Genomic DNA, 15,289 nt, shown 5'->3' on the forward strand with positions numbered 1-15,289 from the left:
TTTTTTTTTTTTTTTTTTTAAATTCTTTTTGGTCTTGAAGGTTTGTCCGCTCTGATTGATCGAAAAGAAACATCAATTTTCATATACTATCTCATGGTAAAATAGAAATTTCGAATTGCATTGTGAGGCTGATTGTCACATATACATTTATCAGGAAGTACGAGCTAAATTCATGATAAGCATGTTGACTTCCCAGAATGAGAAAGGCATATATCGAAGGATGGGCATGTTTCAAACTATATTACGTGTTGCTCTTGTACAATTGAAAATATAGAGAACTGTCATGACGGGATGGGATTAGAAGCCATAGACATCACACTAAAGGTATAAGAAAGAGGGATTTATTTGTCAATTTGGTCGAGCTTGCCAAGTCCATTGCAACGAGGACAGACGATCTGAGCCTGGTCCTTCCTTGCCGCATTTGCTCTCAGAGTCACGCCAGATTTGCGGATGAAACCTGCTCCATCACAATCAGGGCACCTACAATGACGGAGGAAGTTAAGTTACAAATATAAATTATAGCAATTGATAGCACCAGAAGTTACCATCAAGAGGTTTTCCTAGATAGCAGAAATTCATTAATCATTGGACTTTGCTTGGCTTGATGTACAAGGTACATCCACGAGAATCATAAGGAAATTAAACCAAGATTGGCTATAGACAAATGAATGAAGATGGAACAGAAGGCGGTGGTTATTTGGAAAAGCCTCGTTCATAAGGAAATTCCGCTCCTCGATACGAACTTCAGAATCAGATGGAGGAGTCAGGAATTATATATCGCGTACTGCAAGTATGAACTGCAAATCAATTAAAAGTAGTGCAGTTCGAAGTTACAAGTCCTTGCGGGAGAAGAGGATTGGGAAGGCAGTTCCAAGGAGAGCCACGGTGGCAGCACCGGCGAACAGGTAGGTCGTTCCATCAGCTGATACGTCTCCGAAGGCTGCAACCACCGTCAGAGGCCTCTTCTGCTTCATGCCGTAGCTACTTTGGCCAGCCCTCCATTCCGGACCTGGAACAAGCCGTCTTGTAGACATTGAACCTGGGCTGTGATTGCAAGTCGACTGCCTTGCCAGAAAGAGAGTCTGTGAAGGGGATAGTAAAGCCATTGTATCAGATCTTGTTCAACTCGTTTTCGAAATATGGATCCGAAACCGAGAGGGTGAGCTTGTTTTGTATGGAATGCAAGCAAAGATGACTGTTCTTTCTTATGGATTATAATGGTTGTTGGTGGATAAGGCCACGTCAGAGGTCTTAGATTCTGGTTTCTTAGTGGATAAGGCCCTGGTCCCCTCTTTCCCACGCCGCTTTCACTCGTTGCTGCAGATTCGATGATAAGGCAATTTTATTTTTTTATTTTTTTTTCTTTCCAGAATACGGCCATCGTCGACTTTTGGATTAGAGATCTGTCTCAACAGATGCTCAAAGTAGATACATTGACATAAAGAATTAGTGAACGGGAACTGGCTCGAAATTTGGCATGAAATGAGACAGATGAGAAAGAGACCGCACACTGTTGAACTTTACACGCCTTAACCCTGCAAGTTAACATCAGCAACGCTGGTTTCCATGTGATCATCAGCTTTTTTTCCAAAGACCCAGCAAAAGAAAAGAAAAGAAAATAAAAATCAGCTTTTCAAAGGGCCGGGGGTTGATTCGGGTTTCTTACTGGCCCAGGCCGGGGTCATGAGATATTCCTGTGTGGTGTGGAAGTTTAACTAGTAAATAAAGAAAAGAGAATATGCAATTGCAAGTTTGCGCTTTGACAGTTCGGATAATTCATCATCTAGTTGTGTAAACGCATATTGCAATCCAATTGTTCTTCCTTCGGCAACTGGATTTCCGGCAGATACATAAATTTAATGATCCTAGAGCTGATGAAAGCTTAAGCTTCTGATAAATGCATAACAGTTCAGCGGCGGTGGATCCAAAATCATCCCATAACTTCCTAACAGATCATAACAAGTAAGAACCAAATTAACCCAACATTCTAATGGAAGATGGATCAAAATGAAAAAGGAATTAAATAAAGCGCTAGAAGTTCCAACTTCTTTATCCCCCCCGCTAAGACCAACCTGAACTATCAGTATGATCCAAATCCAGTCTTCATTTGGGAGGGCAGAAAGTGATCACGTAACGCGAAGCCCTGCACTTGTTGAGGCTCGACGAGTCATCGAACGCGTAGCTGTACGCCCTTGGGCAGATCGCTTTGAAGAGATTTGCGAAAAGGGTTGGCTTGCAAGCCTTTGGGTTGGCATAGCTCCCCGTGCAGCAGTACTTGGCGGACTGCATTGCGAGGCATGCGCTCTTGCACCCGACGATCTTCCCTCCCTTTCTTACCTCCAATGCCGAGGGACAGCAAACATTGAGGTCGACCTCGCAGGAGGCGACCCCACACCCGACACCGCCCCCTACAGGCTTCATCGACACAGGGAGGTTGAACCCATCCACGAGGCTCACGTCATAGAAGTGCAGCGGGGAGGCGGAGGAGCCAAGGGTCATCTCAACCACAGTGGCAGGCGGGGTCCCGCCAGTGCCCTGGCATCGGAGGAGGCCGTTGCAGTCGCCAGTTTCACAGGATCCCTTCCCAGTGGAGTCGAAGGAGCAGCCCTGGCGGCCCCACACCCTGCCGGACCACTTCTGAGGGAGATCGATCACGACCTCCTGGCCACTCGTGAGGAGGAAGCCGCCAGCATTCGGGGTGGGGTGGCCCGCTCCGCCCAGCATTCCTGGCCATATGCTCTCATTGCAATTGTTCACTAAAATCAGCTGCTCCCCATCTGCAGCAGACAAACACATTACTTATAGAATCCATAACACAGAAACCACCAAGCCAAAACCAAACAATATGGACGAACTACATGTACATAGAGACACATACAGCCTGAGATCATCACGGAGAAGGAGGAGAGGAGGCAGAGGAGGAGGAAGAAGGAGGATGAAGATGAAGCGGGCATTGTTGCAGCAGGTTTCAGTTTGTTTGACACTGTAATGTGCAGAAAATGGTGGACTGATATATGGAGGAGGAGGAAGTTGAGTTGAGTTGAGTTGAGTTGAGTTGAGTTGAGGTGAGGTGAGTGAGGTGGGAGTAGTGGGAAGTTTTTGTTCCTTCAAATACTTCGCCAAAAAGATACGCTCTCTCCGTCTTTGTCAAGCGTTATCTATTAATTTAATCATTAATTAAAATTAATCCATAATAAACTAACAAACAAGTGGGAAGGAAAGAAGGGAAAGAAACCGTTCATGGGAGTGAGAAAGCTTCAATCCATAACCATAGGATTCGCACACAGCTCTGTTTATTATAGCATGGTACTCACCTTTGTAAAAAGCAAAAGAGATACTAGCTAGAGCTTCCCCGTCTGATTCCGCATTCGTTGTTTATATTGCCTATCTATGATTAGTGCGACATGGGAGGGTGCAGTGAGCTTATTTGTTCCAATGGAAAGATTAAAATGATAATCTTGTTTGATGCCGACGGGACGTTTAGAATAACTTGTGCAATTCATTTTGCGTCAAAGGGAGTTTCTTACCATTTATAGATAAAGACTGACGAAGAACGTGAAGATGAATAGGTTAGCTAGCTAAGGAATGGCTCTTAATTGCTCTTTTGAAAAAACAAAAGAGGGGTTTATAATGTGTTTTCTTTAATTTGGCTTTACTATACTTAAATTGTGAGTTCCCCCCCTTTATGGCTTTGAAGAGAGAATGGGGGCATATATCCATTGCTTGGTGCTTGGTCTTTCCTCCAACAGAAAAAAAGACAATCCATAATCAGATCTAAAAAGACATATATTCATTAAGCAACACCAAGTGGAAAAAGGAGGAGGGATGAGGCAATGATAAGATCCAATGAAGCAACTGATCCCCCAAAACAAAAAAGGATTAGTAACCTTAGCTAGCTTCGTCTACAACCGATGGAAAAGTGATCTTCCTATCTTAATTAGTTTCTCAGTCCGTCATTGGTTGATCTGTTCCACTGTCCAACATTCTCAATTGGACTCAGACAAGGCTAAAAGCTCAGTGGCAGCAACAGTATAATTTTCTGTTTTAACTTTCGTGAAATCCTTATCGAAATGGTTCAGTCACATATTTCGATATAACCCGATAAGAAAGATAATCAAATTGACAATGCTATCGGTTTCGTGTTTAAGTACTCATTTATCGTAATCTTGGAACGGCTAACACCCGAAGGAAAGCTATAGTTTTCCTTTCTAGGGGGTCCTTTTTCTTTCGGCACATAAAATAGTGAGAGGGCGGCCAAAATGATCGTTTTAGAGAAAATGTTTGTATATGATCAATTAACATGATTATGTCCTCCACTCCCTCTTGTCCCTATAAAATAAAAAAGACAGCGCACAAGCAAGAATTCATATCAGTTGTTAGGACGATAACAACTCGTAATCTCACTCGAAAAGAAATTAGAAAATCAACAAGGGCTGAAAAATGAACAAGACTTACTCAGCTCAATCCTGCATAGATCGCGGTCTATTGGGCTTTCCAATATCGGGCAGTGCACATCGAAAAAATGAGGAGATAGAGAAGGCTTTGAAGAGAAATGTCACGAGGCATTCTAATGGGCTTCAGCCCATAATTCATTGGGCCGAGAATATGGGTAATCGGTCTAAAATTAAATTTACAACATTGCCCTCCCATAAACCCTTCTCATCTGTAATCTGGGTTTAGATTCTTGGACAATCAAATCACCGGCGGGACCAGAGTCCAGAGATGTTCGGCGTCGGAGCGAAGTTGCTCAGGTCGGCAACCACCGTCTCGCGTGCGGCGAGAGCGGCCACTGCCCGTCAATTACCGTCCCCTCTTTTCCCGTCCTCACCGTCTCGATTAGTTCATGGTGATAAAATTAATGTACCGGATGCAAACCCTGTCGCTCTTCAGATGATCAATTACGCCCTCTCCCATGCCCGGTCCCAAAAATCAGGTTTTGTTCAACCTCCCAGCTTCAGGACTCTAGTTTTATCGGGAAAGAGTCCACCATTTGATATCATTTTTCTGAGGAAAGTTGTGATTTTTGCTGCGTAGACGATTCATACTCCCAGGGGATGCTTGTGCTGGAGCAGTGTCTGTCGAATCAGCTGAGTGAAGGCCGAGATGCAGAAAACTCGAGGGGATTAGTCTTGCTTGCCATGTCTACTATATTATCTGAGAGGTCCTTTTGTGTTTACTGAAGTGTATTTGGTCCGTTTGAAGCTCAGTTGATGTTTCTTTTGGGCCAGCAGTTAGCTCAGATTCTGGTGGCGTTTGATTTTTCAGGGGGGATTTTGATGGAGCAATGGAGAAGCTGCGTGTGATTGAGGGCTTGAAGAATTCTTCTTTGGGAGTTAGAGGTGAATTTTGATTTGCCTTGCATCTTTTACCTGTTGGAATTCATGTACTCTGGGTTGATTTTGATGTTATCCAACTCTCTTCTCTATTCACTTTGCTGCAGTTGCTGCTATCGAAGCTCTCATCGGACTAAACTTGGAGCTGGGGCAAGTAAGTGATCTAGAATTGGTCATGATATCGGTTTTATTTTATTTTATTTTTCCCCGTAAGATTTGAATTTATCTGGAGAATGTTCTCCCTATATAGGATGATGCTTCATCAGTGCTCGCAGATAAATGCTTAGAGCTATTGGCTGAGGAACCAATAGAAAGTGGAAGTGCAGGATCTATGATAAGTGCTCGTGCAAAAGCAGTGAAAGGGCTGGTTGAGTTAGTTCATGGTGATCTCGATTCTGGTAGAGCTATGCTTGCTTTTGTTATTACATTCCTTTTTTGAACTTGTCTTTTACGTTGCTGACAGCTTACCTGCTCTTGTGCAGCTGGATCATATTTTCAAGGGAGTGATGGAGACAAATATTCCACTGGTTAGATTTGCTTTATTAAGTGCATATATGTTTTCCTGCATTAATTTATCATTGGGTTATACCTGAGTCAATCTGGAGTAATTGATTAACCGTTCCTCCACATGTAATAATTTAGAATCAATTTTGATGTCTTTATGTAGGCAGTGTTGCCCTATCTTACGGGCAATTTTTGCATTCCACAATGAACTTTTTATTGGCAAAGGAGATATACCAGAAGGTCATTCAAGGAACATCTGAGAATGAGGGCTTGGCCGACGCTCATTTGGCAGCTTGTAATATGATTCCAGAGGAAGTCGCGTTGGGTGCAACATGTGCTTTGGGACAGCTTGAATCGCACTTGGGGTAGGCTTGTCGTTTCTCCCTCGCTGCTTCTTTATCAACCTCCATGGAATTTTCATTTGTTCAGAATTTAATACTTTAAACCATCTTCATCTCCAAGACTAGTGTTAGAGTCAGGCAATTCTGTGAAAGGCCCTTAGTGCCGCAAGTAGCTCTTGCCTTGATATATAGGGTTCACTAAATTTCTAGTGGGTTACATAATGAGAATGTTATGTCGATGTTTCTTATGTCTGTTCTTCATATACGCTTTCCTTGTGCCATCCAGGAACTTTGGTGATGCAGAGGAGATACTGACAAAGGCTTTAACCAAAACGGAGGAATATTTTGGTGTGTTATATTAGCATTATAAATCACCCAGAAAGCTAAATTTATGTCAGGGAATGTCGTGCTTATATTTTCATGGCCAATTTATTGGTTAATCAAATTTACAGGATCTTATCATCCAAAGGTTGGGGTTGTCTTAACTTGCATAGCTCTCATGTTTCGGTGGAAAGCGATGAAAGATCGCTCAAGTTCTCTTTTAGTTCAGGAGGTTAGAAACATCCACTCTTGGGACTTGGCAAATATCAAACTTCCTTTTCTTGGCATCTTACACATCGCGAAACCAGCTATGTGATTGATATAACCATACATAATTCTCCACTTTTGATATTGCAATAATCAACAGGGACTGTTCAGAAGGGCCACTGATCTACTGAAAGCTCCTGCATTGGATAGCAAAGGTAGTGATGGTGTCTGTGTGGGGGTTTGTATAATGCAGCCACCGCTATTCCATCTAATATTCAATTTCACCTCATGCGAGAGTTGTTTCTGCTGAAACAGGAACAGAGACAAAGGCTGGTAGAAGAGATGTCATAGCCTTGGCAAGAGGTTTGGCATGTTCGTTTCCCACCATCCCAAATTGTCAGTCACATATATATACTGATCGAGTGTATGGAATATAGGTGGTTATGCAGAAGCACTTTGTGTCCAGCAAAACAGAAACGCTGAAGGGGAGAAACTGAAGAGCTGGGCTGAGTCCGCATGGAAAAACCATCGCCTCTCGCTGTCAGAGGCACTAGATTGGCCAGGTCCTTCTTCCCACTTGCCGATCATAGATTCCCGAACGAGCCGTGTACTGTAAATGTGTTCCCGCTTCAGCGGAACTTGTATAATGCAATCGAAGATTGATGCAGTTGTATGAACTCTGTATCTGTTTCTCCTCCTATGTTAAACCGTGAATATGTAGCATTTGAGAAACTAATAATGGCTGAGATCATGTAAAATCCCTTTGTGCTGTTATGCATCTTAAGAGGGGGAACAAAGATGTATCTATATTGTCAACAGTTGGTGGAGCTTTCTTTTCAGTCATGGAGCAGGGCCACAGTTCATGATGAGAAATGGAGCACATTGTTGATTCTTAGCACAACAGAAGGTATGAGAAAGCCAGAGAAAGATACATGAACAGCTATATATATATATATATATAGAGCGATAAATTTATGCTGTCAGTCTGTTGTGCGGTGTCTCTAGAGAGGAAGATTGAGTCCTTTGCCCACCTCCACTCCAATCACTTGGAGTATTCCTCTGTTTATTATCTGGTGAGCACATTCAACCAGAAAAAAAGAGCCGACTTATCAAAAGGAATCTACCAAAGGATTGTATTATGAGAATCGCATTATGTTATCAGGAAAGAATTGACTACAAAGAAGAAGTTGGGGCAGACCAGTTCGACGATGAAAGTCCCTACGAGCCCAATCATGCAAGCCCTAGAGTTCCATGTCTCAGCTGTCCTGGTAAATCCCACGAAAGGTGCTTGAAATTTCGGTTGCGCTTTAGGCAACTCTACCTGCAAGCAATATCCGGAGTTCGTTTTTGTGACGATTCCATTCCATGCTGTTCTGCTTAAACTTCCTCATGTTTTGGGGGGGGGGGGGGGGGGGGGGGGGGGGGGGGGGGGGGGAGAGAGAGGACGTACCCCGGAAGGAAGCTTTGCGGCTCGGACTCGGAATGAGGGTCTGCGCCCGGAGAGTTTGTTGCCATGGTCCCGGTGAAGATTGATGGAGGACTGCCGCTGGTTCCCACTAGGGAGAGGGAGAGCCCTCGTGGGGATGAGAGAGGAAGCTGAGATGTTAACCGAAGCAGCCATTGTTTTCCTTGGTTGTAACAATCATTCATGGCCGCTGGTTCCTCCACAGAACACACTTTTATCTGCTCTTCCAGAATGTGGGGACCACAGGAAATCTTGTCTGTGGAGACTAGAGATTCCACGTATAAATTTTGCAATTCCTTTGGCTTTTTGGCGAAAGAAAGGGGTTTGAACTTTGATTTAATGGGCTGGTCACTCCTTTGAGCTCCGGTAACTCTGATTAGGATTACATTTCAATCTCGTGTTTACAGTTTTTCTCAAATAAAAATCAAATGTTCAAAACGTGTCATACCGATGCTTTGTGAATTTTATTCGATGTAGGAGATGTTCTGACCCGGCTATGTTGAACGAGTTGCAACAGAAAGGAGGGCACTGCAGTCGACTTTTCATTCAGGAGTAAGGTCGATGAGTCAATTTGTAGGAAAAGGGACCTATGTATGTACCAATAATGCGGTTCTTCATAATCCACGGCTTCAATAGAAATAGATGGCTTTTCTCGTGTATGCTGCTCCCTCGCCATTGCAGGTCTTGAGATATCTTTGGCCATGGGTATCAAGCAAGCAGTCCTGTTGTTTCTCCTAGCAAGTTCGGGATCAGCTAAGGAAGGTTTCACGTACAATGGCTTCCAGTCGGCTGACCTAGCCCTTGACTTTGCCGCCAGATACACTCCGGATGGCCTCCTGGCGCTTTCCACAAACCACCAACAGAAGGTGGGCCGTGCCTTTTACCCAGAACCGGTGACCTTCAAGAACTCGTCATCTAATGGCACGGTAATCTCCTTGTCCACTACATTCATGTTTGCGATCATCCCTGGAGACCCAATCGTGAGTGGCCATGGGATGACCTTTGTGGGCGTGCCTGAACGAGGGGTCCCTGGGGCTCTCCCGAGTCAGTATATAGGCCTCTTTAATGGCGTCAACATAGGGAATCCAGCAAATCATATATTTGCTATTGAGCTCGGCATGATACTAAACTTGGAGTTCGAGGACGTCAACAACAATCATGTCGGGATAGACTTCAATGGGCTTTTCTCAACCGTGTCTGCTCCAGCTGGCTACTATCCTGACGGTCATCCTGAAAGCCTTGTGAACTTGAGTTTGATCAGTGGTGAAGCGATGCACGTGTGGGTGGAGTATGATGGAATTGAAAAGCAAATCAATGTCACTTCAGCTCCTAGCGGCATTGTAAAACCGAGAACTCCACTTTTGTCTCTGTTGTTTGATCTCTTAGCAGTATTCAAGAACATGTATGTTGGGTTCTTTGCCTCAGCAGGTTCGCATATTTCTTCTCATTATCTTTTAAGCTGGAGTTTTCAAGATGAATGGACAAGCCGAGAAACTCTCTCTGCCGTTGCCTCCTCAGGTTTCCCCCAGCGTATTCAATTCAAGGCTTCCCTGTAAGCCAACATCCAAACTGCTGACGATTGGAATCGCTGTGATGTCCTTGTGTTTCATCTTATTTGGTGTCTTGGTGGTACTTTATCTCATTAGGAAGAGAAAGTTCATGGAGGTTCTTGAAGACTGGATTATGGGCCTCACCGGTTCAAATACAAAGATCTCCACATCGCTACTGAGGGATTTAGAGACCAGGAGTCACTGGGGAGCGGCGGCTTTGGGAAGGTCTATAAGGGGATACTACCGACCTCTAAGATGGAAATTGCAGTGAAGAGTGTCTCTCATGAATCAAGACAAGGGATCTGAGAATTCGTTGCAGAAATTGTCAGTGTCGACCTGCTCCATCACCGGAATCTAGTTACACTCTTGGGCTACTGCCTGCGAAAAAGTGAGCTCCTGTTGGTCTCTGAGTACGTGCCTAATGGAAGTCTCAGTAAGTACCTCTATAATCAACAGAAACTCACTCTGAATTTGAGCCAGAACACTACAAATCATAAAAGGAGTAGCATCGGGGCTCTTATATCTTCATGAAGAGTGGGAACTGGTTATAATTCGTCGAGACATTAAGCCCAGCAACATCCTGCTAGATACCGATTTGAATGGACGACTAGGTGATTTTGGCATCATGAGGTTGTACAACCACAGTACTGAACCGCAGACTACCAATGTGGCAGGAACTATTTGGGTATCTTGCCCCCGAGCACATTCAGACTGGGAAGGCCACGAAAAACATCAGTATGTATGCCTTTGGGATTTTCTCCCTTGAGGTTGCCAGCGGGAGGAGGCCTATTTAGGTGAGGCAGATAGAAGAAGATGTGGCTCTGGTTGATTGGGTACTGTCCTGCTGGAGCAGAGGGGAGATCCTTGAGGCGAGAGATCGGAAACTGGGGACAGAGTTTGTGGCAGAAGAAGTGGAGTTGGTCCTGAAACTCGGGCTGTTGTGCATGCATTCAGAACCGAGAGCAACGCCGAGCATGCGCCAGGTGGTTCAGTACTTGGAAGGAGGTATAGCGCTACAGGTAGTATCATCCTCTTTGGTTCTCTCCGCAAGTGGATTAATCTTTGCACGTCATGAAGGGTTTGATGAACATCCCATGTCCTCTCTGCCAGCAGAGGACAAGGAATTCTCATCTCATCACAAGTCCTGGATTCGCTTCTTTCAGCCGGAAGATGATGAGTGTTTCGAGTATCAAAGTTGTTCTAATCTATTCAGGACCCCTTCCCCATTTCTTTCTATTTTCCTAAGTAGCCGGTAAACTAAAGACTTTGATTTTGAGGAAGGAGTCTTGGCGTAGTGACGGAACCAAGATATCTTAGTTTAATCATCATCAAAGGAACTTATATGCCCTTTTATTTCCTTTTATTTCTTATCATTGTACTAGGCCTTGGGCCTCTTTTACGACTGGAAAAAAAAAAAACTTTGATTTTATTTGAGCTACGGTTACATATCTGTGAAAATGGTGAAATGGACATAGGAAGTTTTGATTACTGAATGGTATGCAAATCGTAAATGGCGATGGTGCTTTGACATTGAGCTCGGCACGTATTGTCTTAATGGTGCTATAATTATTAAAATTTCAACGCAAAAGTCGATTTCTTTATTGAGCAACCTTCTTTGAAAACGAGGTTAACATGCTCAGTATGAACTGTCCGTCTCTTCATAACTGAAACTTCTCTGTTCTTCACTAACATTAACTGGTGGAGTCGACCATGGAGCGTTTCTCTTCTCGGATAGTCAGAGGCGATCGTTTGCACAGTTTCAAGCCGGAAATCTCGTGTTTCTTCTCTGAAGCATCAGAGATGGTTTGTAGGATTGTAGCAACAATATTTTTATCAGCTTCTCTTAAAGTCCTAACGGAATCACTGAATAAATAGTCAACAGTGCATCACTAGATCAACCATGGTACCATGAGATGATAACGTCCCTCATTCATCAACTGAACATGAAACCATTTCAATAATCGGCCTGGGACTTTTTGATACGTGTAAATCTTCTTTGAGAATCAATCTTCCAAAAAATTACCTCCGCCATCAATTATTCTAGCCCGCAATCCTCCAATATTGTTTGCCCTTCCGGTATACTTGCTACGAAAAATTATTCTAGGATTATAGTCCTGTACAGAAAATAAGCTGTTGGATATTGTCTCAGGACTATTGTTATTTGTGTCATTTAGTCTTTGTTTGTTATGTTGTGTTAATTTGCAATTTAGTCCTTAGGGTGCAGTTATCTTTACAGTTACTTTATTAGCATATTTCAAGGGATATGGGACAGTTGTGCAGAGGTAATTTTCTGCAATATATTTGCCCGTTTGTTCAGTTTGTTAGTGAGTTGAGTCATTTTGTTCTTGTACTCCATAGACTCTATTCTACAGAGGTTTGAATGAGCTAATTTCTTTCTCCTCTCCCTCTGTTCAGTTTTTGGAACTGCAGATTCTTTGTGCTGCAGACGTGTGTGAGTGATTGAGAGAAACACAAAGTGAGAGTTTGAGAGAATTAACATAAGCAAACCGACATGCAATATTATTGTTGCTAACATGAGACATTAGCTATTCAGCTGCACGAGAAAATCATGCAAATCTTCGGAGTGCACAGTAGCTATTGTATAGACAAACCCAAAAACCTTCACATAAAATAAATATATCGAAGGCCAATCATCTTCCACCTGAGAGAAGTGAACCTGAAACAGTGGACGAGATCGAGAATGCCTTGTCCATTGAAGTCGGGTAGGACATAGCAAAATCATCAAACCCCTCTCGATGAGCGAACCTTAATCCGCTTGAAGAGATGCTAAGGGACGAGGATAGGTCCTCTATCAGCATGTCACCATCCAAGTAGTGTACCACTTGCCGCATCGTCGGCCTGCCCTGGGGATCTGAGTGTGAACACATCAGGCCCAGCTTCAGTACCAGTTCAACTTCCTTGGCCACGAACTCTCCGCCCAAGTTTGGGTCCCTTGCCTCGAGAATCTCCCCTCCTCTGTTCCAGCAGGAGAACACCCAGTCGACCAAGATCACGTCCTCGGTTCCACGTGCCTCAATCGGCCTCCTACCAGTTGCCACCTCAAGGAGGAAAGCCCCGAAAGCAAAGACATCGGTGGCCTTGGTGGCCTTGCCTGTCCTGGTATGTTCAGGAGCGAGGTATCCAAGGGTCCCCACCACACGGGTAGTCTGAGGATCGGTCCCGTGGTCATACAGCCTTGCGAGCCCGAAATCTCCCAACCTCCCATTCATTTCAGCGTCGAGAAGGACATTATTTGCCTTAATGTCGCGGTGGATCACGACTTGTTCCCACCCTTCATGGAGGTACAAGAGCCCAGCGGCCACACCTTTTATGACCCTAAACCTTTGGGCCCAGTTGAGGGTGACTTTAGGCTGATTGAAGAGGTACTTTTCGAGGCTCCCGTTTGGCATGTAATCATATACCAAGAGGAGCTCGCCCTTCCTCCGGCAGTAACCAAGGAGGGTGACTATGTTCCGGTGCCGGAGCCGACCAATGCTAACGATCTCCGCCACGAATTCCCTGATTCCTTGCCTTGAATCATGAGACACCCTCTTCACGGCGATCTCCATCTTTGAAGTGGGCAATATCCCTCTATAGACCCTCCCAAAACCACCAGACCCAAGCAGTTCCTGGTCCCGAAACCCCCTTGTGGCGATGTAGAGATCCTTGTACTTGAACCGGTGTGGCCCGTAATCAAGCTCCCAGTCTTCGAGAACCTCTGCATACTTCCTTTTCCTTCTAACATAATAAACCAATCCTGAGATTAACGCTGACACGAAAAATAAGCATAAAGCGGGCACTCCGATGGTCAGCAGCTTAGAGGTCGGCTTCTTTCCTATTCGGGGAAGCTTAGGAAGCTTAGACAGGGAAAGCCCCTGTGCCTGTCCATTCATCTGGAAGCTCCAGCCAAGAATGTAATGGGAAGTTAAGACTGAGCCTGTCGAGGACGAGAATCCCACGTACATGGTCTTGTTCACGATCGGTGAGAGATCGCGTGACAAGGACAGGAGTGGAGTGCTCGGTCTTGCAGCCTTGAAGGGTGCTAAAGTTACATCAATTTGCTTATTTGTCCCATCATAGTCTACCCAAACTTGCATAGCTCGGCCACTGATCAGAGTCAAGTTCTCAAATTTTCCAGCACCACCATCGGGGTAATACCCTGCCGGAGTAGCATTAGCCGAGGTCAGCCCATTGATGTCGATTCCAACATGGTTATCATTGATGTCCTGGAACTCGGTGCTCTGTATCGTGTCGAGCTCGACCGCAAACACGTGGTTTGTGTCGTTGCCATCATTGGTCCCATTAAAGAGACCAAGATACTGGCTCGGTAAGGCCCCTGGAAGGCCCCTCTGTGGGGCGGCCACGAAGGCAATCCCATGGCCACTCAGCCTCGGGAACTCCGAGATGATTGCGAACACGAATGTGGTGGAGAAGGAGAAGGCGGAACCTTCACTTGAGTTCTTGAAGGGTATGGGGTCTGGATAAAATGCATGGCCGGCCTTCTGCTTTGTATCGTTGGTCAGCCTAAGCAGTCCACTTGGGGTGAACTCCGCAATCCCATCGAGATCCAAGTTAACCGACCGGAAGCCGTTGAACGTGAACCCGAACCCAGCTCCCACTTGGAGAACAACCATCGCAAGGAGGAGTTTGGAAATCAAGGCAAGTGCAAGGAAATCCATGGAAGATATGATTCAATATTCAAGAAATGATTCTTTTGGGCTTGGCTTATGCTTAAGCAAGAAGAATATAATAAGGAGACCAGTGGATCGTGAAAGGGGTTGTTGCTGGCAGCACAACTCCACCTAATCAAAGGTTTTTTTTTTTTTTTTTCGGTTACAAGGGAGGCCTTAATACATTAAAATAAAAATTCTAAATATCTAATAAAGGGACATGAGTAGTCTACTGGATATCGAATCTGAGATCTTTTAATCACCAGGCGAGAGATGCACTACTGTAATATTTCCTCCCTTATACATAATCAAAGGTTTGACAAAACTGAGGATGTTCCTAAGGGAAGTTACCATGTGAAGAATCAATCAATGAATCCTTGCTAATTTGTCTCCGTATAAAATGATTTCCGTCAACTTTGGGCACTCGTTGTCGTGTTCTTTATAATAATTAATGCGATGTATTGTGAATGGAATGATTTTATTTTCAAATAAAATCTTTTTAATTAACGGCTGCTATGGCTAGAGGGAAGGAAGAGTTGAAGAACGGTCAAATATGGTCCCTATCTCTAGTTTCCTTGTCTCGTACGAGTCACATTAAAGGAGACTAGACTAGTACTGGTCCATAAACATAGATAGATGATATCTTTAGGAAGAAGCGTCATGATCCACGAGATTTTTCTGAGGATTTTATCTTTGCAAAATTGACAAGGAGAGTTGATGAGAGCAAATCAACGCCCAGATCCACCACTGTCTCAAGAGGTAAGTCATTTTTCCACCAGCCTGATGTATCCCGTCATTAAGGAAGTTGCTTCCGAGCCATTGCGCATGATAATGGAATAGAACCTTTTTTGTTTTTCCGGTAGAAAATAGGACAGAAGTTTGAGTTTTGATGAGTACA

The 15,289-nt window shown here is 44.3% G+C and overlaps 5 protein-coding genes and 1 pseudogene across 5 annotated transcripts; 2 read left to right on the forward strand and 4 right to left on the reverse strand.

Moving 5' to 3' along the window:
* Positions 1-198: 198 nt before the first annotated feature.
* Positions 199-1,190, reverse strand: LOC116208726. Its single transcript, XM_031542277.1, has 2 exons — positions 835-1,190; positions 199-480 (listed from the first exon to the last, which is right to left on the reverse strand). Exons 1-2 carry the CDS (start codon positions 1,104-1,106, stop codon positions 342-344), a joined length of 411 nt encoding a protein of 136 aa, XP_031398137.1. The 5' UTR covers positions 1,107-1,190; the 3' UTR covers positions 199-341.
* A 576-nt stretch (positions 1,191-1,766) lies between these two features.
* Positions 1,767-3,110, reverse strand: LOC116208725 (thaumatin-like protein). Its single transcript, XM_031542276.1, has 2 exons — positions 2,879-3,110; positions 1,767-2,777 (listed from the first exon to the last, which is right to left on the reverse strand). Exons 1-2 carry the CDS (start codon positions 2,952-2,954, stop codon positions 2,104-2,106), a joined length of 750 nt encoding a protein of 249 aa, XP_031398136.1. The 5' UTR covers positions 2,955-3,110; the 3' UTR covers positions 1,767-2,103.
* A 1,571-nt stretch (positions 3,111-4,681) lies between these two features.
* On the forward strand, positions 4,682-7,549 carry LOC116208628. The gene is made up of 12 exons (XM_031542158.1): positions 4,682-4,933; positions 5,035-5,161; positions 5,266-5,339; positions 5,441-5,487; positions 5,584-5,731; positions 5,816-5,860; positions 6,001-6,202; positions 6,465-6,526; positions 6,631-6,731; positions 6,867-6,921; positions 7,022-7,069; positions 7,144-7,549. The coding sequence occupies exons 1-12, from the start codon at positions 4,723-4,725 to the stop codon at positions 7,320-7,322; spliced, it is 1,299 nt and encodes a 432-aa protein (XP_031398018.1). The 5' UTR covers positions 4,682-4,722; the 3' UTR covers positions 7,323-7,549.
* LOC116208629 (light-harvesting complex-like protein OHP1, chloroplastic) lies at positions 7,540-8,381 on the reverse strand. Its single transcript, XM_031542159.1, has 3 exons — positions 8,157-8,381; positions 7,905-8,027; positions 7,540-7,776 (listed from the first exon to the last, which is right to left on the reverse strand). Exons 1-3 carry the CDS (start codon positions 8,325-8,327, stop codon positions 7,708-7,710), a joined length of 363 nt encoding a protein of 120 aa, XP_031398019.1. The 5' UTR covers positions 8,328-8,381; the 3' UTR covers positions 7,540-7,707.
* Positions 8,382-8,400: 19 nt separating this feature from the next.
* On the forward strand, positions 8,401-11,150 carry LOC116208627 (annotated as a pseudogene).
* Positions 11,151-12,214: 1,064 nt separating this feature from the next.
* LOC116209633 (L-type lectin-domain containing receptor kinase IV.1-like) lies at positions 12,215-14,531 on the reverse strand. The gene has a single exon (XM_031543333.1). The coding sequence runs from the start codon at positions 14,398-14,400 to the stop codon at positions 12,373-12,375; it is 2,028 nt and encodes a 675-aa protein (XP_031399193.1). The 5' UTR covers positions 14,401-14,531; the 3' UTR covers positions 12,215-12,372.
* Between the last annotated feature and the right edge of the window lie 758 nt (positions 14,532-15,289).

This window comes from Punica granatum, chromosome 5 (assembly GCF_007655135.1).
Source record: "Punica granatum isolate Tunisia-2019 chromosome 5, ASM765513v2, whole genome shotgun sequence".
NCBI classification, from domain to species: domain Eukaryota; kingdom Viridiplantae; phylum Streptophyta; class Magnoliopsida; order Myrtales; family Lythraceae; genus Punica; species Punica granatum.

Coding starts and splice junctions, on each gene's coding strand:
- LOC116208725 (XM_031542276.1), bottom strand. CDS start 2,954: ATGCCCGCTTCATCTTCATCCTCCTTCTTCCTCCTCCTCTGCCTCCTC. Junction 2,778..2,878: donor CTCCGTGATGATCTCAGGCT/GTATGTGTCTCT, acceptor TGTCTGCTGCAG/ATGGGGAGCAGCTGATTTTA.
- LOC116208726 (XM_031542277.1), bottom strand. CDS start 1,106: ATGGCTTTACTATCCCCTTCACAGACTCTCTTTCTGGCAAGGCAGTCG. Junction 481..834: donor CTCTTCTCCCGCAAGGACTT/GTAACTTCGAAC, acceptor CCGTCATTGTAG/GTGCCCTGATTGTGATGGAG.
- LOC116208629 (XM_031542159.1), bottom strand. CDS start 8,327: ATGGCTGCTTCGGTTAACATCTCAGCTTCCTCTCTCATCCCCACGAGG. Junction 8,028..8,156: donor CCGCAAAGCTTCCTTCCGGG/GTACGTCCTCTC, acceptor TATTGCTTGCAG/GTAGAGTTGCCTAAAGCGCA. Junction 7,777..7,904: donor GGACTTTCATCGTCGAACTG/GTCTGCCCCAAC, acceptor TGTGCTCACCAG/ATAATAAACAGAGGAATACT.
- LOC116209633 (XM_031543333.1), bottom strand. CDS start 14,400: ATGGATTTCCTTGCACTTGCCTTGATTTCCAAACTCCTCCTTGCGATG.
- LOC116208628 (XM_031542158.1), top strand. CDS start 4,723: ATGTTCGGCGTCGGAGCGAAGTTGCTCAGGTCGGCAACCACCGTCTCG. Junction 4,934..5,034: donor TGCCCGGTCCCAAAAATCAG/GTTTTGTTCAAC, acceptor TTTGCTGCGTAG/ACGATTCATACTCCCAGGGG. Junction 5,861..6,000: donor TGGAGACAAATATTCCACTG/GTTAGATTTGCT, acceptor GTCTTTATGTAG/GCAGTGTTGCCCTATCTTAC.